General features: G+C 31.4%; 3 protein-coding genes across 4 annotated transcripts; 2 read left to right on the forward strand and 1 right to left on the reverse strand.

Moving 5' to 3' along the window:
* Positions 1-5169: 5169 nt before the first annotated feature.
* On the forward strand, positions 5170-8419 carry LOC131633283 (O-fucosyltransferase 19-like). The gene is made up of 8 exons (XM_058903997.1): positions 5170-5458; positions 5552-5624; positions 5743-5813; positions 5912-6000; positions 6095-6227; positions 6337-6569; positions 6971-7447; positions 8107-8419. Exons 1-8 carry the CDS (start codon positions 5186-5188, stop codon positions 8351-8353), a joined length of 1596 nt encoding a protein of 531 aa, XP_058759980.1. The 5' UTR covers positions 5170-5185; the 3' UTR covers positions 8354-8419.
* A 421-nt stretch (positions 8420-8840) lies between these two features.
* Positions 8841-11481, forward strand: LOC131633306 (uncharacterized). The gene is made up of 3 exons (XM_058904021.1): positions 8841-8981; positions 9984-10232; positions 11213-11481. The coding sequence occupies exon 2, from the start codon at positions 9988-9990 to the stop codon at positions 10219-10221; it is 234 nt and encodes a 77-aa protein (XP_058760004.1). The 5' UTR covers positions 8841-8981; positions 9984-9987; the 3' UTR covers positions 10222-10232; positions 11213-11481.
* A 1366-nt stretch (positions 11482-12847) lies between these two features.
* LOC131633305 (proline transporter 1-like) lies at positions 12848-15619 on the reverse strand. 2 transcript variants are annotated; one of them, XM_058904019.1, is made up of 7 exons: positions 15217-15619; positions 14882-15106; positions 14261-14355; positions 13911-14100; positions 13646-13770; positions 13345-13560; positions 12848-13249 (listed from the first exon to the last, which is right to left on the reverse strand). In XM_058904019.1, the coding sequence occupies exons 2-7, from the start codon at positions 15027-15029 to the stop codon at positions 12872-12874; spliced, it is 1152 nt and encodes a 383-aa protein (XP_058760002.1). In that variant the 5' UTR covers positions 15030-15106; positions 15217-15619; the 3' UTR covers positions 12848-12871. The 2 variants fall into 2 exon arrangements, with proteins under 2 accessions (XP_058760002.1, XP_058760003.1); XM_058904020.1 differs by lacking the exon at positions 15217-15619 and adding an exon at positions 14651-14748 and having other exon boundaries at positions 14882-14998.
* Positions 15620-23398: the final 7779 nt, after the last annotated feature.

The following is a 23398-nucleotide window of genomic DNA, read 5'->3' on the forward strand; positions in this document are numbered from 1 at the left end:
CAAGATTATTACAGTACACAAACTAACCGCAAGTGACTCACTTACAAACTCTAAGACACACTAATCTTAGACTTCTCAAGGATTCTGACCAGCTGGTCCCTTAAGGCACAATCAAACAACAGTTCGAAAAAAGTTTGTTTACAACGAATATGCTTCTACAAAAGCTGATAGTAAACAATATCTTAGAATATGGACTAAAGAGAATAGGAATGTTTATGAGCAGTCTTTTGAGAATGAGTGAATGAGCAACCCTTTCCTTTGGTCTTCAAACCTATTTATAGCCAAACAAAATAATATATCCGTTGGAAGGTATTTTTGAAATTTCCAAAAAGCTGGCAGCTTGACATTGTGGGGGACAAGATAGTACGACGCATCTGTCCTTTCATGGTAGTGGAACATAACATTCGCTTGTGCCTTTTATATTGTAAACATTATCTTCTAATCTTCTTGGACTTTAGAGGCTTCTAATGAGCATGAGTTAGCAGAAACAAAATAAGCCTTGGGTCATTAGAACTTTAAGTCTTTAAAATCTTCAGAACTTCGTCTTCAGAATCTTCAACACTTGGTCTTCAGTACCCATTATCTTCAGAAACTAGGGATGGCAAGCAGACCCAAACCCGCGGGGCCCACCCACACCCAAGTCAACGAGTGAAAATCCGAATTGACTGGGTTTGGGTGCCACCCGATATTTCGGGTGCGAGTTTGGGTAGTGTGAAACTCGCACCAGAAACCCGAAATCACACCCGCTTATATATATATATATTGTGGAAAGTTCTAGGAAAAATATATTTTATGTATTTTGCTGCGGATTTGGGTTTGGGTGAAAAAACCCGAACCCAACGGCTGTGTGCGTGGGTGTTATTTTGCCACCCGAACAACCTTTGGGTTTGGATGCCAATTTCAGGTGCGGGTTTGGGTAGTGAAAAACCCGCACACAACCCGACCCATTGTCATCCATATCAGAAACATAAGTCTTTAACATCTGGACTGTTCCTGAGAACCTATATCTTCAAGTCTTTAGAACTTTGTTTCTTTGATAGCGTAACAGATGCCACAACTTTAGAGCCTTCTGAAGAGGTTTGCTACTGTTCAATAGAACTTGTGTAGCGCAGAAGCGGAACTTGGTTTCTTCTAATGGTTTGACATCACTTTTTATCATATTCAGAACCTATTTGTTAAATACTCAAAATAGCAAACATTAGAGTACCAAAATTATTCATACAAACATAGTCATTGTTGTCATCAAAACTCAGAGGTATTATTTCAGAACTAATTCTTGTTCAAACATTATGTATTTTGATACTTCTTTACTATTTTAAGACTTATGCCATATAATCCAAAATATAACATGAATTTAATATAAAATGAAATCAATTTCAACATAATCCAAAATATAAAAATCACATTACAATTATAATCTAACATATTGCAACACTACAGGTGTTTGTACCCAAAATGTCAACCCTCAACCATTTTTCAGCAATATGCCTCAAAGTAGCTCTTAATACTGATCCCCGCAAATTCCCATAAAATGGTCTAGTGTGCACATGCTCGACTTCATAAAAATTATTCTGAAATGAAGCTCTAATATTGCCCAATTATACCTTCAATTTGTCATTCATAGTCTTCCAACATTTGCACATATCACCTAAGTTGTTCTCCAACATTTTCTTTAGTTTCCAATGCGCAGACCGAACCCTAAAAAAACATATTAGTATCCATAATATTAAGATAAACAAACTATGACTAAAATCAAACATACCTATTAGTTGTGGTGTTGCCCAACAAATCTATGCATATGAGTAGTCAATCATGTGTCTTTGACATAGTCAAAAAATTCTCTAAAATCAACACATGCATGCTTGAACTGTTGAAATTTTTGATGGTACTCCACCTCATCACTAGCCCTCACAAGTTCATACCATAGTTTCTCTATCGGCTCTCACATATCATTCACAACATGTTTCTTGCACTTTGATTACACATTTTTGTTGATATGAAATCGATAAAGCAACTTAATTGTCCTTGGAAATACTGTTTCAATTGCTTTCATTAAAGGAAGATCTCTATCAGTCAAAATCACTTGTGGTCATAACCCTTGCTTAGTAAACGGTTATTTCAACTAGGGGTGTTCATGGTTCATGAACTGCATTGAACCAAACCATATTTATGGTTCGGTTCAGTTTGTAATAATCATTTCAATAACAATTCAATTAACTATTAAAATGATTTAAATTCAGTTTAAAATTAGTTTAGAACTACTTTGTAATTTTAAACCAATTTAATATTTTCAACTCTTATAAAACCAATATTTTAAATTTCATAAAAAAATTATATGAAAAAATTAATATTTCAGAAATTACTTTTTGGAATAAAAAAAGTTTCTATTGTTTATTTATTTTCTGAAACTTTTTATTTCTAGAAAAAAAATTAATTTTTTTCAAAATTATTCTTTTTTATTTTCGGAAACATTTTTTTCAAACAAATATATATATATATATATATATATATATATATATATATATATATATATATATATATATATATATATATATATATATATATTTCGAGATAGCAGTGATATATAATTTTTTTTTAAAATATGTTCAAATGAATTACTAATTTATAAATTAGAAGTTTAACGACCAAATGAAATTTCAAAACTTTTTTTATTCTAGCACCAATAGCATGACTCAAGTAGAAGATTTATAATTCAATGACCATGTCTACAAATTTGTAACAGGAGTTGACTAAGAATGAAAATTGGTTACTTTGTATAAATATTTTGAAAGATCAATTATTAATTTAACATAAACAAAAAGATAAATAGCATGTTTGAAACTTTAAACAACACTATACAGTTTTTCTTAATAAACATGTTAGAGAAAGAGCACGAACATGTTATAATTCAGGCATGTGTTTGCAAGATCAAATGTGAAAGCCATAATAGCATCAAGTATAAATATAGAAGATAAATGAGTTATTTTAGATGGAGGAGACACCAGAAGCAGCGATATTATTTTTAAAATTACAAACAAAACTCATGCAGTGAAGTAGTGAACAAATGTGAGAAAAGAAAGTAATATTACAGTCTTATGATTTAGAGTTTAGACATATTTTAAATCAAAATTCAATCCTCGAGAATTTAAGTATAGAACACAACAAATTTTAAAAGCTAATCGCAGGAAATCAAGAACTCAGGAATGTAGGTGAATTAAAGTTTGATATAAATCATACAAATAAAAATAAAACTCAATTAGAATATGCTAAGAAATCAAGGGAAATAAAAACTTGTTTCGCCTGCATCACTGTTTTTCTTTTGATGAATTTGCATCCATTTCTAAAGAGTGAATGCAAAAAAAAAAAAAATCTTAAAGAAATATATTTTAAAAAAAATGTTTTTTTCTTCAGAATATATATTTTTTAAATTGACAAAAAATTATTATTTTTTATTCTTTTTATTAGAAACTAATTTATATAATTAAACCAGTTAATAAAAGGAAGTTGGTTTTGAACCAGTTTTAAACTAAATTTGAATTGTTTAAATTAAATGGTTTAGTTCATTAACCATTTAAGTGGTTCAATTTTTTTATGGTTCAATGCAGTTCAGTTCAAGTATACAATTTAGTTAACCATATTTTTGAATACCCCAAGTTTCAAATTATCCAATACCCACCAAAAGTTATATGTTTGCATTCCATACAGGCAAATGCAACAATAAATGTTAACTCAGTTGATGTCATACCTACTACTTCAAACAGAGGTTACATATACTTGTTTGTCTTGTATGTGTTGTTTATAATCAACACAATAGGAAACATATTCAACAACTTCACTGATTCTGGGTGGGCTCATAAAATATCTCTCACAACTTCTGACTCATCTTTTTTTTTTATTCCACTAAACATAATCAAAATCATGTAACAACTTAAATAAATGTTGCATTTCCGTTCTAAGACCTCTGATGTCTTTTTGTAACTTACTCTTATGTTTATATATTTGCGTGATCCGAGAGACTTTTTGCAGAAATCGTAAAAAGTGTAGGAAATTTAAATTTAAGCTATGTATAAATTGTCTAAAATATGAGAGATATTATTATGAAGATTACAAGATTTTATATAGCTCACGACCCATAAAGTGGGCAAGATAACACTTTAAGAGGGGCTTAAAACTGAAGAAAAATAATATGGAAAAAGGAAATAGCATAAACTAAAACAATATAACACAAAAAAATCGAGAGTCACTAAAACCATTATGACTGTAATGGCCATTATGACCAAACTTTAATGCCTCCTGCCATGCACTACGAAAAATAAATTTTAGGAAGTTGTCTCATGAGGAAATTACGACCATAATGAACATTACGATTAAACCATAATGCACTATGGACTTTGCTTCATTGTGCAATTTATTAGAAATAACAATAAAATCAACAATAAAAATACTGCTTATCACAAGAACACTAACATCCAATAAAACTAAAGTAAATATTTTTTTTTTAAAATTAGTTAGAAAATTATGAGAGTAAATGTATTGAGATAAAAGTAATATTTAATTTATTTTTGAATACATGGGCTTATTCTTAGTGCTAATATAAGTTATTAACCAGAGACACAAGCACACACAATATATCAAAAGAGTATTTTATATAAAGAAAAAACTATAGACTCAATAATCACTTATAATTATACATACTATTAATTTCACAAAAACTTAGTGGAGACTTGAATACAAAATGCCATATACTCAAATTCTACATTATATGTTGTCCAATTTTAGGGGTTAAAATTAAATACTATTTTTATAGCACAATCTTTTTCATGTTACTAGTGTATTATTATTTCACTACAAGCATGAAATAGCCACATGTGTCGATACCATTAAAAAAAACTCAATATAGGATATAGCATGCAAACTAAAAGCATAAGAAACATAGAGATTTTATAGCCTAATATTTCGCACTCATAGATTAACCATTTAACTAAACAAAAGCCTCACCAAACACACGAATGAGAAATGCCAAACTCCCTCTAATAAACTCCACCCACTTAAACCTATGGTTAATTTTTTTGTTTCCCATTACCTCTAACTCTTCGTTCATTTACCTTAACTCAATTCTCTTTACTAAATTTTTTATTATGTCTTTTGCCAATCTTGTGTAACTATTCTTTTGTGCACATTATTCATGGCACCAAGGAGGGGCCTATTAGATGGAGCTGAAGAACATTATGGATTAATGTCTTTTGGCACCAAAGATATTTTTCGTATACGTCGTAAAATAAGACTTTGGCATAAAAAGTTCAAACGGCGACACATATTTGGAGGATTAATGGTTCTTATTTTTGTGTGTATGCTTAGCAAGTTTTTGTTGTTAAACATGTTTTCTGAACAATTAGATTTAGATCCTGTTATACATTCGAACGCGGTGGAAGATGAACATTCACCAAAAAAAATTCCGGTAAATTTTGAAAAAAGTAGTTATGCATGACATTTTGTATTGCTTATGCATTAAGATTGTGATGCTAGTTTTTCTCTAATGTTTGTTAGATAGACTCTCGAAATTTGGAAGCATCCTAATAGTGAAAACTATTACAATTGCATGGGACGAGCAAAGAATGATAAACGTGCGTTTAAATAAGCTCTTTAACACAGCTTAAATTATTTTAAGTAAAACTTGATATAAGTGATTCTCACTCTACAATTTATCTTTGTATAACTAGGAAGAGTTTCTATATTATACAGGGAATGGAAGCACCACGAATGGCTATCTTTTGGTTCATGCCAATGGAGGATTAAATCAGATGAAAACCGGAGTATGTTGACCATCATTGATTTCTCAATTTATAATTTTTTTCCAAATATATTTATATGTTTTCTTTCATAAAATTAGCAAAATAATTTCTAATTGCAGATAAGTGACATGGTTGCAATTGCAAAAATTATGAATGCTACTCTTGTTGTGCCTACATTAGATCATAATTCCTTTTGGACAGATCCTAGGTATGAGTTAAATCTTATGAACTTGGATTCTTAAGTTAATCAAATTGACATATTAGTCTTATTCAGTAATGTTCTAATTGTTTATTTTTTCCAGTGAATTTAAAGAAGTTTTTAACTTGAAGAACTTCATTGAAGTTTTGAATGATGATATTCAAATAGTGGAGTCTCTACCACCCGAATTAGCATCAATTAAGCCAGTTTTGAAGGCCCCTGTTTCTTGGTCCAAGGCAATTACCATTATATTATCTACATATAGTGTTCTAGAAGAATTATTATTAAGTTTTAAAGAAATTTTTGTTTCTAATCTAAATTATTTGATTGGTTTGAAATATTTAGGCGAGTTATTACCGAGGAGACATGTTGCAATTATTGACGAGAAACAAAGTAATCAAATTTACTCATACCGATTCTCGTCTAGTCAATAATGGTCTAGCTGGTTCTATTCAAAAAGTGCGTTGTCGTGCCATGTATGAGGCGCTTAGGTTTGCAACCCCAATTGAAGAGCTTGGAAAGAAGTTGGTCAATAGAATTAGGCACAACAACACCCCTTACATCGCTCTTCATTTAAGGTAATTTATCCAACATATTTTGTCTAGATAGTTCAAACTTAGCATATATTTGTTTTGTTTTTGAAAATAAAAATACACATGTTTGGTCTGAAGCTACAATTGTCGGCTTTTGAATTTTCACGTAAAAATAACATTGAAATACAATTTTATGTTTGTAAATGTCATTCTAAACATAGGCTTATTTAGCATATGTTCGGTAAAGTGGCCACACATTGCTACCTCACATTTTATACCATTTCTACCTTGAAATTATGAAGCTACTATTTGTAGCTTCACCCTAGCAGTTATTTGTTACCTTATTTTCTCCTTTCACCAAACACACACTTGTATTTTTTCTCAAACCTTTCATTCAAAATTGGACTATTCAAATTTTTGGTTTGATATAATCCTTATACATGCAGATATGAAAAGGACATGCTTGCATTCACAGGTTGTAGTCACAACCTTACAAAATTTGAAACACAAGAGCTAAAACAAATGAGATACCAAGTAAAACATTGGAAAGAAAAAGAAATTGATGGAAGATCAAAGAGATTAAAAGGTGGTTGCCCTATGACACCAAGAGAAGTTTCTGTGTTTCTTGAAGCACTTGGTTATCCTGTTGATACAAAAATTTATGTAGCAGCTGGAATTATTTATGGATCAGAAGGAATGAAACCACTCCAAAATAAGTTTCCTAATTTGTTATGGCACTCCTCTTTGGCAACAAAAGAAGAATTGAAACCTTTTGAAGGGCATCAAAATCAACTTGCTGCTCTTGATTACTACATAACTGTTGAAAGTGATGTTTTTGTTTACAGTCATGATGGAAATATGGCTAAAGCTGCTAGAGGTCATAGAAAATTTAATGGATTCAAAAAGACCATTATCCCCGATAAGTATTAATCTAACTCTTAAACACCCCAATATTTTAATTCTTAATGAAATTTACTTTTTTTCTTTCAATTATTAGAGTTAGAGTTTTACCCTTGAATTTTTTTAATACACTATTGAGTTTAGTGCGTGTAGAGGTTGCAAAACAGACCCGACCTGTCGGACATATTCATTTTTCCTATACTTTTTTGCAGGGCGGCAAAAATTTAGCCCCACACTCTCTAATATGCACGTCCGATGCCCACTCAGTTTTTCATCTTTTTACGGGCACGAACAGTAACATAAAATTTTGCATTTTTAGGCTTAAAAAGTGCAGTGCCCACAAGTCCGTCCTCATTTTTTGTGGGACAAACCAAAGTTTTAGACCCAAACCCTTAACTATGTCAGCTCTGCCCTGTCTTGTTTTTTGCGTGTGAGCTTAAACGGGACAGACATATCTGTTTGTCACCTCTAGATGCATGGTTATTACCAGTGGGTTACACATGACTCGATTGATAGATTCTGATACCTTATTAAAATTAGAGTTTGACTTAACTCAATCTTACAAAACCAACTTGTAAGATGAGAGATGTCACTATATTTTAATCTCACTAAATTTCATATTTTACCAATGTGAGATTTGATATTTTCTTGATACTAATAAATTTTAATGTATATGTTGCAGGCAAAGATTTGTGAAATTGATTGATCAATATGACAATGGTTTGATTTCTTGGGAAGATTTTTCATCAAAGATGAAAAGTATACATTCAAAAAATAATGGAGCTCCTCACGCTAGAAAAATTAAACGTCACCCAAAATTAGAAGAGAGTTTCTATGCTAACCCTTTTCCGGGTTGCATTTGTATAAAACCACAATTTGAGATGTTGACGGAAGTTACAAGTCATCATAATGATTTTCGATTGTTTTAGCTTATGATTTAGTTGAGCTATTAGATTTAATAAATTTATTTAAACGTGTGTAAATAATAATTTTGATACGTGTATAGATATATTAGATAGTTTCATAGGGATATTTGTGAATTTTTTTTTTTAGGTTTTGAATGTACATTGTATGTTACACTAGCTAGACTTTATAATTCAACATAAATTCAATTAAGGTTTTGTTAATAAGTGATTCAATAAATTAATCTAACAATCAATATTAAATTAGGTGACATTTGATACAATTCAAATCAAATTAAAATTAAAGGAAAATGCTAACAAATATCCTTGAACACTAATTAAAAGATTAAAAAAAAGTAAGCTGGATATTCTTGATTAAAAACATATTAAAATGATAAATTTTTTAAAAAATAGATATATTCAATACATTAAAAACAAAAAATAATTAACTTTTTAAAAATAAAAAAAATTCTAGTTTTAATCCCATTTTCATTTTCTAGTTTTGATCGGTTTAATCTTACTTCGGTGTTATAACTTATGTGGCGTTAGTTGTGGCTGAATAGTATTTGTACAATTCTCGCTTTTTCATTCTTCTCCAAATTAGGGTTCTACGCTTCATCTTGTTCCTCTTAATTCTTCACCACTGAAATTCCTGGTTCGTATTCTGATTTTTCATTTCTTTTTCAACTATTCCTTTCTTTGTGATTTTTCAAAATATCTTCATTGTAGTACTCGTGAAATGCATCTGAGGCAGCCGAGGCTATGATGCCGCCGGCAAGCGGCGGATCTCCTCCGTGCCTCGGTAATCGCGCTGCTATCGGCTGCGATTTACTATCTAGGATGATTTTGAGATCTCTGGCGATTGGATCTTGTTTATTTCATGAATTTCAAAAATTAGTATTATTATCTATATGAAAAATTTATTAACATAAACGATTTTACAAGATTTGGTTACGAAAAGCAGTTATCTAGTTTTACTTCTTGCTTGTTGATTTCATGATTAATTGCATCGAATAGATGATAACTAATTAACTATGAAGCACGGACACCTGAGAAACACGACACTGAGCCGTCAACACCGATAATAATTTTAATAACTGAAAAAACTAAACATAATCACAAGTGTTGGTTTTGGAAATCGACATACGACATATACCCTCCTTTTTTCGTCGGTAATACGGAGAATGATATTGGCCTTTTAAAGCTTTAATAGACAAATGAACTGAATGAAGTAGTGTTATTCATAGTAGTTAAGATATAATTTAGATGATGTTTCTAGGAGGTAAATGCTTCACTCAATGCATTAGAATGAACTTTATCTTTAATTTTTGTTGCCTGTGTATTCGGTTATTTGTAATTCATCAAATACTCTTTATTCTAATGTTTATCATATCTTCTATTCTTGTGTAAGTCATTAGTTATGTATTAGTTTATACATTTATAGATAATTAAGATACATGATTTTATTTGATGAATTGAAATTATGGATTCCATTTTTTATAATTAGTTATTTATATTGAGATAGTTCATGTGGAGAAGCTGCAAGACTTTATAGAGGAAGCTTTATATGATTTGTCTGATTCATTTTTTTTTTCTTTTTCTTCTGCTTATGTTATAATGTTCAAATGAATTGAGTTTGGGTTGGATTGCAATGCAGGGGAATGGGATTGTGGACATTACTCGAGGGGTTACTACTTCTTGCAAATGCGCTAGCAATACTAAATGAGGACCGCTTTCTTGTCCCTAAAGGATGGGGTATGTCAGATTTTTCAGGAGGCAGGACAAAATCTTTCAAAGGCCAGATTATAGGTCTCATTTATGCGACTCAGTACCTAAGACTTCCTCTCATACTTTTTAACTCCATCTTCATTATTGTAAAGTTTGTTTCTGGGTGATGCTTAACAAGGTGAGATGTCAGAACTTATAGCTATGTCTGAACTTACATTCTCTTAATTTTGAGTGTGCAGATGGTAGATAGTAATAAAAATAGTTATGAAAAATATCTGTTGTTGTTGGAGTACTTTGAGTCACTAATGAATGAAATGTATGCAAAATTTGTATGTTGTTGACTATTAAGACCTATGCTCTTCTTCCTACTTTTAGTTCAGTTCTATTTTGTTCTTTTTCTCTGCATAAGTTTTATTACTCTATAATTTAGGCTCTTTAACTATTAAATATGACGATCTCTTGTGCATTAGTCAATTTTTAAGTATTTGTATTCTGGTTTTTTAATCTTCGCAATAACGGCTATTTTAAGGGGTCGCTGCTACACAATGCGATCCGAGATTAACAACGTAGATTAAAATAAAAGCTATATTTTTCTGAAAATGATATTATGAGCAGTATAAGGGATACACTTCAATATAAGATGCAACACATTTACAAATTTTAAATGAACAGAGTTTAGTTAATTGGATTCTGTATTTAGGTCAATGCATGGTTTTTCAGTAATTCTTATTTCTTCCTTTCTGGTTGGAATAACTTAAAAGATTAACTCTAGCTACACACTCTCTTGTACACTTTTTATTATTAGGTAAATTTCACGTGATTCTCTTTATTTTAGATGTGTCTCACCAAATAGGTAATGAGACCCAGCTAATTTAGTGGTATCCACATGATTTTTTTAAACAATAACAAAAGTGTGTTATATAGTGTGCTATTAGCATTATCTAGCTTGAAGTATGGTTGTTTTGCTACTTAGTTGGTAATAGGGAAGTCCAAATATCAAGCTAGTATGTTCAACAAGTCTTGAGCCATTAATGTCTACCTTATACAGTTTGAAGAGTTTGGTTGTTTATTTCTATTTCAAGGGGATTATACTGTAAGGTTTAACCGTTTAAGGGATGATGTTTTTCCCTGATGTTTATTTTATCTTAATGGTTGCAGGTGCTGGAGTGTTTTATCCTAAGGTTTCAAGTGTTTTTAGGCAGGATAATTTGAGAAATTCTATTGTAAGAATATATACATTGAAAGTATCTCTTTTGGGATATTGATCCATTGATATTATTAGTCACAAAATCACGATTGCTACCATTACATATGCAGTCAGAATTGGAGATCAGTATTATTGTGACTTTAGCTGGCTAGGTGCTGTATTCATCTTTTAAGATTTAATTAAAATGGGCCAATGTCCTTGTATTATTTTCAATTGCTAATTGCTTGGTGATGTGTCCCAAACTGATTCTGCCAAACTCGCCAAATTATGGGATTTATAATTAAATTAATGACTTATAATAAGTTCATCATTTTACAATTAATCTTTTAGGCTTTACTTGAGAGTTTGGAGGAGAAAGAAGACAAGGGCTTTGGGAGGAGTGATTAGAAGAGAAAATTAGATAAATTTTAACTAATTTTAACTAATAACGTTCGTGGTACGACTAATAGAGGGTGGTGCTTTAGGGATCATTTGGGGAGATTCATCAGAGCAGGTGTAGCTTGGGATGTGGTCTTTTTTCTGTCCACGAAGCTGAAGCCATGGCTTTGAAGGAAGCAATCCAACATGCCATCTCCTCCCATTTCTCTTATGTTGTCTTTGAAAGCGATTGTCAATTAGTCGTAAATTCTATTAAAGCCAAGCATGTTGGCTCCTCTGAGTTTAGTTTTATAATTAAGTCTATTCAGAATTTGTTATGTTGTTTTCCGAACTTTGAGGTAAAGTTTATTAAGCGCCAAGCGAATTCGGTTGCCCATTCCTTAGCTAAGGCAGCCAATTTTTGGTCTAGGCGTAGTTTCCTTAATATGATACCTCCTTGTATTGAGATTGATTTGATGAATGAAAGCTCTTAAGTTTGTTCCTGTGAAAAAAAAAAACTACTTATTATTAATATATTTTTAATACTTAGATTATTCTAACAACAAAAATTGTATTAAGATTATATAATCTCTCAAAACTCTCTTTTAATATACTTTTTTTTAATTTCTTCAAATTAGAGGAATTTGTGATTCGAAGAAAAATAAACCCTCTATAGCCCTCTCTCAAATCCTAGTTAATTTCACTGTATTTTTCTTTTATGTTTTTGCTCCCTCCTCATCCTCAAAAATCTTGTGTCTTTTAAAGTATATGTCTGAGAGCATCTAATAATAAATGATGTTCTGTGCAATATGATTAATCAAATTCAAAGAATTGTGTCACTTATATAAAGTGAATTACAAAACAAAGGTGTGTTAACAATGGATATTCTAAACATGTGTAATTTGGCTAATCAATTCCAAAGAATCGTGTCACTTGTATTAAATCAAGTATACACCAAAGGTAAAATATTCAATCAAGTATACACCAAAGGTAAAATATTCAAAGCGCGAAACAATTTTGTAGACATTAGTTCAGAAACCATACATGATGGTGTATTTCCCAAATTTTAGAGTCTTTTAAGGAGCAAGTTGCGCTTAACAAAATATACAGGTGAATTATCCGATGTTAAAAGCAATTCATTTTTGTAATAAAAGCATACTTGAAAGCAAGATTCAACATCATTAGAATAGCTGAAAGAATAATAATACCAAAAAAAAAAAAAGAATAGCTGAAAGAATATGAATTTATTAAAATCATAAATCGGCAAAAACATGATAAGTTTTGGAGTCTCGAGCAATAAGCCGTAGTGCTGCAATAGTTGCTGCAACAGACATGACGGCAAAGAAACAAATGTTGAGCCAATGCCATAGCTTTTGAGTGGATTTTAGTTTGTTCTTATTTGCCCTTAGGTACATATGGTGTGCAAGAATAAATGTAAGAGGAAATGTGCTTATAGCTCCAGTAAGGCTCATGAAATCTCCAAGGAATGGCAAAAGAGCTGATACAAATGTGTTCAAAGCCATGTAGCCACCTCTGACCAAAACTCGAAATGACAAATTCTTAAAAGCCAGAGCACTTCCTTTGATTCCATGTTTTGTATCCAAATACTCATACATTGGACTTGCAAATATCTACCAGAAAAGCATAAGAGAGGCTATTAGGATTTAGGACAGTGCAAAAGTAACAATGTTTTAAAGCAACAAAGTATTAGTTTAGAAGTTATCACATGCAATGCAATGACTGATTGAAGAAAGGCTGCAATATTGGCCAATGCCTTCACCCATATTGGACCATTGACATTATTCAACAAATAGGTTTCTGTTGAAGATCCATAAGCCCAGTAACCTGCGAATGTAACCAAATATAATGGCAAAACTCCGACGGTAAACTGAAAGTATAGGGCTTTCATCATGTTCTTGACAACGGGCTGTCTGATCGTCGCCTATTATTCAAAAATGGAAATGTTACGAGTTCACAAAAATATCCAGGAAGAAAAAAGTAATATGAGTTTTAATCATTCATCATACCTGTATCTCAGGAAGCATTCCTGTGTTATACGCGAACACAAGATTTGCAGACGCTCCAATTGTTGTAAATATTTTACTTGTCGATTCCCCCGAAATACCATAATCTCGAGGTGGAGATTTTATTCCTAATAATAAACTGTTGATTAGTATGCAAATTCGCACTGAATTTACCAAGCATAGTGAAAAGCAATTGCTGTCAATGATTGATTACGTACAATTTCTAAAAACATGAACATGAATAACAGAAAGAGCAATAAAACATTACCATCTTTTAGTGACAGTACAAGTGCTATGACAATGTATACGAGGCTTAAGACCGTTGAAAATCCGAGCCAAACTCCAAGAGCTGAGAGATGAGGAATACAAATGGCAAACATTGCACACACAAGTCCAGCTATGGCAATAAAATGTGGAAGCTTCATCATATCATCATCCCTAAATAGGACATAAACAGCCTGCACGATAAATAATAAACACGTTTAGGAAAAATTCTCAGCAGAAGATTTGTTGGACTATATCTATATGATATACAACCATTCATTCTATAATGTAATTATTTGTGATTGAAATTCTAGAAAACAGAAGATATATAATCGTTGGATTATGTTATGTTACCTTCAAAGCTGAACCCGCCAAAATGATGTAGCCAGTATTTATCATGAAAAGATTGACATACTGCAGAGTCCATGTGAGTGAATATATTTTTTTACCTACAATGAAAACGGAATAAACATAAGCAACTATGCTATGTTATGCTTATTTACACAACAAAATGACACGAAAAACACGTTTTTCGATCAAATATGCATCAGAATTCTCGATCCTGCAAAAAATTACAATTAAAATTGCTGATACAGTAATACTTGCAGTTGAGAAGCCATGAAAAACAAGAGAAAATCAACATTTTAGTCCTCAAATTGCCTCGGTCGGACAATTTAAGCCCTCAATTTCCAAAACAGCAATTTAGTCCTCTAAACTAAAGAAGAACTTTAGTCAATTTAGTACCTCAACAAAAATATCTCCTTAAGAAACATCCATCAAAATCGATGAAAAACCGCATACTCTGTAGCATTGACACTTGTGATCCAAGATCAAAGGTGAGTCTGGTATCAGAGTCATAAATTGTCCCAACACTTAAATATACACAATAAAAATCTCGATATCACGGCTTTAATTACAAGATACGAAAAGAATCAATATTAATGTATTATTATCTAGTTAAGGAGCATAATATACCATATATAAATCCAGCAAGATCACGGTATCTAATATGTCTGGTTCCACCAAATTCATGAAGCATAGCAATAAGAGCATTTGCATAAAGAGACACAGCAGTAGCAATAATCAAACCAACAACACCACCAATCCAACCCAAAGGAACCATAATGGTTCCTGAATATCCAAGCACATACGCGCTGTTAATTCCTGTCGTCAGCACAAACCCCACTTGAAACCATGAATCTGCACAAAAACAAAATCAAAAACAAAAACATAAAACAAAAATATTAGAAATAATAACTAATTTGGAATTACACGAAAATTAAGAAACAAAAATCGGAGAAATAATAAACCAGTGCTGATTTGATGAGCGGTGTTTGGGATTTGAACTTGAACATCGTCATCAATATCAGGTAGCAGCGTGACGCTGTGCTGCTCCTCATCAACAGAAACGTTCTTCGCCGCCAGCGTGAATCTCGCTCGTAAAACGGTTAGAATAAAATCGAAAATGGTGTGAAGAAATGGACTACTAGGAGTAGTGAAGAGCCATAAATATATAGTTGTTTGGTTTCCACTTGAATGAAGCTATGGTTTGTTTGTTTCGTACCCTAGTTGTTATTGGGTTGGGTCCCACAACTTTTTTCGGTTCTTTTTTTTTTTTTTTTTGGCTTTATACCACCGGTTTAGTCCGGTTCGGGGGCGAGTTCTGGCATACTTTTTTCGGTTCTTAATCGTAGAGCCCAACGAGGTTTCTAATTTCTATTTTGTATGTTTTATTGCTTTATGCGTAATGCGTGTGTGTATTATATAGTTATAGTTATTTAATTAACTCTTTAATTTTCTAATTACATGATTGAGAAAGGTTATTCCAATCCATTTTAATGACGTAAATACGGGGACATGGTATATGCATGAATTCGTGATTTAAATTTGTGAAAGTGTACCTCCACAAAACATCCAATCATATACAGGTCCGTCTTGATATTTTAGAAGTTCAAGATAAATAATAAATATAAATTTTTAATAATTTTCTCTCTCAAAAGAACATCATCTATTTATATTGTAAATAATACCAACAACTTTAAACTTAATCATTTATTTGTATAACTAACCTAAAAAATATAATATACTTATTAATATTTAGTAGCAAGGTCGTATCAAATAATTTGGAGACCCTGTTCCACTTTTAAAAGTCAAAAGAAATGAAAAGAATTTAGAAAAGTTATATTTTATTTTAGCTGTAATTAACATTAGAATTTTTTTAAAAAAAACTATCTATAAACATTTCAGTGCATGATCTAAGCAATATTCTTGCAATTGATGTTGCATGCATTTACTTTTTAAAATTGTAGTTTTTTCTTTTACTCATTTAACAAAAAAAAAATACTTTATTGAAAATATGACTCATACTAATAAGATTTTGAGTTTAATTGCTATGAACTGCCAGTATAAAAATTTTTACACCAACACTGCATCATAACCATTCAATCGTATTATTTTAAAAAAAATTAAAATAAAAGTCAAATATTAATAACTTATCAACGGTTGTGATTAACTGATAGTGTAAAACTTCTTTACACTGTCAGTGCATTTCAATTAAATTCTAAGATTTTTTGTATTTTGTTTCATGTAATATATATAATATTAATAAAAGAAGTATTTTAATTAATAAATAAACAAACAAAAATATAATAATATTTTACAAATTTTTTTTTAGTTCTCTCAAATCATTAGATTAAATATATATATATATATATATATATATATATATATATATATATATATATATATATATATATATATATATATATATATATATATATATATATATATATATATATTCTTAAAGTTATGAGATTTTTAATATTTTTTAGAGAATATGATAAATACTTTATGATTTTATTAGAGTTGATATAGTAGTGTGACGAAAGTCAAACTAATTAAAATAATTAAAGGACCTTAAAAATACTCTGGTAGACTAGATTACTATTGTTAAAAAATCTTTTAAATCTATTAATTTAATTTATATATATTTAAAAAATAATACTATTAATATTAAACAAATTATATGATTCTAAAATACACAAAATAATATATCTTTTCATATAAAAAATAATAATAAATTAACTACATATAACAATGTATTATATTTTATCATAAAAGTTTAATAATAAACTTTAAAATATTTATTTGTAAAATATTAATATTATTTAAAATTTATGCTTAAAAAAATGAAATAAAACTAAAATTTAAGAAAAGTATTTTTTGGCAGCTTTTGAAATAAAATTAAGAAAAAGTATCCCATTTGCCTCTTTAAGGGGTTGAACCCACGCCCAAGTTAAATAATACTTTACGATTATTTAACTCGCCATTTATATTAATATTTAGTTTTATATTATTTTAAGCCCAAACTCAAAATTATGAGGTCACTAATTTTTGGAGGCCCTGAATTATTGGTTTGATTGTCCTGGTCCAGGGTCGACCCTGTTCATATATAATATAATGATATAGTGATAATGATAATGATTGACTTAATTAAGAGGAGAGTTGAATTTAGTATTTAAAATTTGTGATTTTTTTTATTTATATTTTTTCTGATTAAGATCGTGTTAGTAATTTAGTATGAATTAATTGCAACAATAATAAATAATAAAAGTAATTAACAGCAATTAAATGGATAGATTAGAGAGATTGCATCCGAGATTTACACAGGTTTGGCCGAACGTTGATCTAGTCCTATCTCTAAGAGGCCTTCTTAAGAGTTTGACTATACACTTTAAGTTTTTGAAGGTTGTGCCCAAAAACCTTTATACAAGTTGATTTTGAGATTTTTACCAGCTTGTCCCCAACGACAACTATTTTTTTAACACATACTAAGCTAGAACTTTCTTAGAGATTTTTCAGGCTGGTCTCTATAGTCAAAAGTAGAACTTTTTCGGCAAAACTCAAATATTTTAAGACTGGTTTATCTCACGAACCAAACTTAATTCTCTTACAACTGTCGCACTCTCAAGAATTAGACAAACATCACGACCACTTACAAAAATTCTTCCTCACAAGTAAAGTTTCACTTACTAGCACTAAGGTCATTTAAAGGGAAAGAAATATTTTCTAGAAAGAGAAAGAAGAAAATTAGAGAAATAAATTTCAAAGAAAATGTAAATCATTGGAAAGTGGTGGGTAAAGAAGTATAGGCGAACCTCCTTTATATGGGAGTTGGAAAATCCAAAAACGAAAAATAATCCATGAGCCGAATTAATGAGCCAATCAATTGGCACAAAGCTCCAATCGATTGACCAACTCATTTTTAATCTATTAGCAAGCCCAATTAGAAAATATTGGATATAGAGCCGTTGCAAGTCTATAATGTGTTGTCTTAGTCGTTTGGTTATTTGCCAATTGATTGACATAACTTACCCATCAATTAGTCAGTTGAAAAATAATTTAGAAAAGGTTTGGATATCACTTTAATCACTTAGCTTGCCTTAGAAAATAATTTGTAAGATAAAAAACATTTGAAAAGATATTTTTAGGTGTGTGTATGTGAGTTTTCTTAGTACTTATAAGCTACTTCCTTATATTTACAATACTTGGATCACTCAGACAGACATACACACATGATCTGACGAGCTTTCCCACTTTATTTGAGGCTTCAAGATTCTTTGCTAGATTGTTTATGATCTTATAAGCACTTTGATATTGAGTCTCCTTTTATTGATGAGGTATGTGATGTTTCTCTAGTTAGATCTCCATCATCAAGGTTAAAAGTTGTTGCTACCGATTTTAATAATCGTTGTCGTCCTTAAAACTTTAGATGGATCTTCTGCAGGATTTCTAGCTTAATACTTGCAAGCACATAGATCTATATTCTTCTCCTTTTTTATGATGACAATGCATCTCTCAGGGAGGTGGTAAGAGAAATAACATAAATATTTTTGGAGTGATTAGACTCCCTCTCAATTTGATAGAGATTATATTATGCTCACTTTGAAAGTATACTTTTCCCTCTTTGTCGAAATCAAAAAGGTGAATAATAATTAAAGCACATAGATCCCATGTAAAAGGAACAAATTATCATATAAAGATGAACACGAGCAGTCCAAGTTACGGCATAAAAAATAAGATCTAAGATCTTATTTCTCTCCATATAAGGTAGCATCCAGCTTTGAAATCAACCAGTAGGTATGCTTTGGAAAACTTATTCCCTTTAATTCTTTCTCGAACATAACTCAGAAGTCCTTGAAGCTTTATGAACCGGGAGGAAATTTTGGAGTTTACTTCTTTCTTACTCAGATTTTTCCAAGGGATAATTATTTCCCCTTAGGACTGTTTTGGACAACCTTTTTTTAGTCTCCTTAGGCCTTATATTAGTATTGGGCTCTAGGTTTTAACAGTACTTTGCTCCATAAACACTTAAAAGCTCACCAAAGGTTAGTAAGAAAATAAATTTACTAAGCGATTAATAAATCACTTATTGGATAATCAATCAGAGTTTTCCAATTTTGCAATATCTATTAAGTGTACTACTTCAAAGTCTCAAGGTAATTTGAGAAACTTCCTCTTTCGACAAACCATCATCTATTAACGTTAACACCTTGACCACATACGTTGAATAACACCATCAATGTCTTGATCAAATCCATTAGGATTGACAATCGCCACTAGGTAATCACTTCTTCTCGTATACCCAAGAAAGACCCTCTCATTTTTTGATTTTAGTCTGCATCACATCAGAAACATCCTTGCACAAGGATTCATTAGTAGCATTGAATCGATACAAATAACATGCACAAAAAGGAAGTGCTTTGTTTTGAATCAATGTTGTATCATTCTTCCTTCTTAGAAACTTGTTTTCAAGCAGAGAATAATATATTTTTTTAATAAAACAGAGAGAATGATACTTCCTTATGGATGTAATAGTTCAAGAATGCACTCGTTTCATCCATTTGGAAGATTTTACGAAATTGCACGAGAAAGCTAGCACCATCCTTATGGCTTCTTCATTGAGATATATGATTTGTTGTTGATTGTAATCTTTTTTAACGAGTATTGTTTTATTTCTCTAGACATTTCCAAACACAACAATCTTGTTACAAAAGATTCATTAAGGTTCCAATCAGTCAACTAGCTTTGGGAACAAGTTCCCAGCCCTTGTTTCTCTCTAATTGATTTAACCTTTCTTGCATAATGTAGCAACCTGCCCTAAAAATAGACTTTTAGAGTCGCCACCTATTCTGAAGGGCGAATAGGAAACCCTACGCAGTATAGAGATCAGGGTAAGATACTATATTCAGGTCGAGGGAAGGTGTTAGGCACCCTTAACCCTTTCCTATGGCTTTGAATCTAAGGTCAACAGTGTTATGGCTAAGAGTATTAAGTTAAGGTTTATGCTTTCGAGGGTTAAATGATTAAGGGGAACGAATCAGGAAAAAAATGAGATTTAGAGGGAAGGGGACTCGCCTTGGTTATCCAAGTGCCTACGTATCTCCTTAGGGAGAATCAGAGTCAACGTAGTTCGGGGAAGGGTTGTACGCCCTTAAAATTAGAATTTGATTTGGTATGGTTATGGAGGCTTTTTGAGTGGCCTATCGTAGTTTTGAATAAGGATAAAAATCCGTAGTTTGATTTGAAGTGTTTTGAATATTTTAGATTTTGGGAAGTGTTTTAGGATTGGGCGTACAACCCTGATTTTAATTTGTACTATTAACCGCAATGATCGATTGATTCGATTACCATAGTTAACAGATTAATAATTGTATCGTTACCAATTTTAATTGATGGATTCAATTATCACTAATAACGAATAAAAGTATTTTTTAGAAATTTTAATAATTTAATTTTGTATCATTATCCCTCGTAATCAATTTGATTCGATTAAAAATAATAATGAATTGAAATGGGAAGATATAGGCTAATCATCGCAACCAATAAAAATGATTGAAACCCTTTAGCCAAATGAATGTTATTTTTATTTATATTTAATTAATTAAAGGATTGATTATTACCCACCGCGATCAATTGATTTAATCGAAGCGAATAATAAATTAAATCTTATTATTATGGCCTAGAAGACTAATGGGATTGGATAAACCCTAATGCTTACACCTTATAGGGTTTTTGTGATTTTAATAATTGAAATAATTAAGTCGATATATCCGAAATAATCGGGACAATAATCTTAATTAATCATAACCTAATTCTAATTATGTATTCTAATCCTATTTTAAATATTAAATTATATACATAATGACAATAATTAATTATATAATTCTATAAACAATATAAAATAAATAATTAAATGAAACCTGGAAGTAATCCTGTGCAACAAGCTTGTGAGCATCCATAGTATGTCCTCAGCCCTAGTACGTTAGATCTAGATTATAGGCAATCTTGTGGCTGGACACCTGAGGGCGCATGGTGAGCCAAACTTGGGCGTACACACCGGAACCTGTGGCTGAAGCTACGAATGAAATAAAAATTAAAGATCCCTAGCCAGGAATCGAACTGGCGTGATGAGTGTTCACGCCTTTTACATTTTCCACTTAATCTATGCATTTTTGTTGTCAACATGATGGCTCAGAAAATTAAAATATAAAACATTGATTAATTGGGAAACAAACAAACTCAGTCAACATGTGGGACCCCTTTGTCCCCTGCGCCGCCAATGAAGGAGAGAGAGAGAGATGATGGAGAACTTTGACCCACCAATGATAATGATGCACGTGTGGGGGGGGGGGGGGGAACTCAAGACCGCTGACCCACCAATGTCTGCATTCCACGCGTATGAACATATTGCCTCCCACTGTTCATCTTCTTCTTTAGGAATTCCTGCGGATTTTGCTGAGCATACACCTGCGATTTTACCTGCAGAAAATTCTTTGAATTCTGCAAACAACAAAAATTCAGGAGCCACGCGTTAATGAAACAATTAGCGCGCCCAGATCTATGAAATAGCATGCCATGAGTTCGATAGCGTTATTATTTTGTCCAGAAACGGTCCGTATCATGAAGAACGAAACTTGTGTTCTTCAAGCCCTAACAATGGTGTTTTTCACTCCGCACGTTAAAGCTTACTTTTAGGGCTTCAAACCTGTTCTAAGGAACCTCCTGAGATTATGCAAGCAATCAAAACAGATCAAAGATGCATGGATTAAAAGAAACGAAATTGATAACTTTTACCCAACTGGTGCACCCGAGTTCTATAATTCTGGACGTACTTCTCCTTGCTTAAGGACCTGGAACGAACCTTGGAAGACCCATTAAGGCGAATGAATCCTTGGTTTGACTTAGGGATGCTCAGAAATCATTTTTTCCCTTTTCCCTAGTTTTGTATTTTTATCTTCTTCAAACCCTAGTGACTTACCCATTTTTTTCGTCCCCCCCTTTGGGCTGCTATTATTTAGAATATATATGAGTCTATTAGGGTTTCAAGTTGCTTGGAAATCAAGTTGAATGGAGAGGAAAAAGATTGAAAAGATTTGATTGAGATTTTAAATAAAATCTTGCTTTTTTTTTGTTCCAATCTCTTTCCCATCCTCATATCTGATTTAATTGAATTTTAAGAATGATTTTATGATTAAAAAATCAAATCATATACTAACTTGATTTTTACTTATTTTTCTTTGATTTAATTTGCATAAAATCAAGAAATAAATAAGATAAAAATATAAACCATGGGCCAACGAAATTCCTTGGCTCTCAAGATGTTTCTTGGGCCTTTATTTGATCAAAAACAAAACCCCATGATTTAATTCATTATTTTTGGTATTTTTCTTAATTAATTTTCCATTTAATTGAATAAAATTCAAATAAATATAAATAAAAATTCCAAAAATATGGGAATGGTTTTAGAGGTCTTTATTTGGGTCATGAATATGCTTGAAGTGAAAATCTTAGGCCCATCGCCCAAGAAATCCAAAATTCTTCACATAGGATTTCATGTATTTCTTGAAATTTGGTCAACTTGTACATCTCGTACCTCTCTCAATTTTGATCCCATAATGGTGTTTTAGGACTTTTTGGAAAGCTTAAAGAGTCCTCTAAATGACCCTTTTGGTTTCATTTCCATTGAAGCTTCCATGCTCAAGTTATGAGCTTTGACCCAAAAGGTATTTTCGTTGACTTTCAAAAGGTCCTATAATGTTCTTGTCCATATCTCCCCAAATGGTACATTTCTTGATCTTGGGCCCAACATCAAAGTTGTAGAGGATGAAATTTCCTTGAGAATAAGATTTGGTTGAGAAATTTATGATACTCTGTGTGGAAGTTATGACCAGTCAAAGTTGAGTTGACTTTTTCTATGAAAAACCCTAATTTGAACCTTTGAATTCGTTCATCTCTGAGTTTTTATTGATGAATCATGATCAACCTTTCATCAAATGATAGATATAATCTTCCATACTTGATGTTGGCAAAAAGTCAGGAGTTTTGACTGTACTTTGATTGTAGTTGACTTTTAGGTCAACACAATCGATTATTGGTCATCTGAGCCATTGAGTGGGAAATCCTTGGGATTAAAGCTTAATAATTGTCATG

Source organism: Vicia villosa, unplaced genomic scaffold (genome assembly GCF_029867415.1).
Source record: "Vicia villosa cultivar HV-30 ecotype Madison, WI unplaced genomic scaffold, Vvil1.0 ctg.001104F_1_1, whole genome shotgun sequence".
NCBI lineage: Eukaryota > Viridiplantae > Streptophyta > Magnoliopsida > Fabales > Fabaceae > Vicia > Vicia villosa.

What these genes read in the sequence shown, in the direction of transcription:
- LOC131633305 (XM_058904019.1), bottom strand. Translation starts at nt 15,029, where the DNA reads ATGGTTCCTTTGGGTTGGATTGGTGGTGTTGTTGGTTTGATTATTGCT. An exon ending in TCTTGCTGGATTTATATATG is followed by an intron (nt 14,356 to 14,881) that starts GTATATTATGCT and finishes TTTTCATTGTAG; the next exon opens with GTAAAAAAATATATTCACTC. An exon ending in TGGCGGGTTCAGCTTTGAAG is followed by an intron (nt 14,101 to 14,260) that starts GTAACATAACAT and finishes TTTATCGTGCAG; the next exon opens with GCTGTTTATGTCCTATTTAG.
- LOC131633306 (XM_058904021.1), top strand. Translation starts at nt 9,988, where the DNA reads ATGGGATTGTGGACATTACTCGAGGGGTTACTACTTCTTGCAAATGCG.
- LOC131633283 (XM_058903997.1), top strand. Translation starts at nt 5,186, where the DNA reads ATGGCACCAAGGAGGGGCCTATTAGATGGAGCTGAAGAACATTATGGA. An exon ending in ACGAGCAAAGAATGATAAAC is followed by an intron (nt 5,625 to 5,742) that starts GTGCGTTTAAAT and finishes TATATTATACAG; the next exon opens with GGAATGGAAGCACCACGAAT. An exon ending in TACATCGCTCTTCATTTAAG is followed by an intron (nt 6,570 to 6,970) that starts GTAATTTATCCA and finishes TTATACATGCAG; the next exon opens with ATATGAAAAGGACATGCTTG.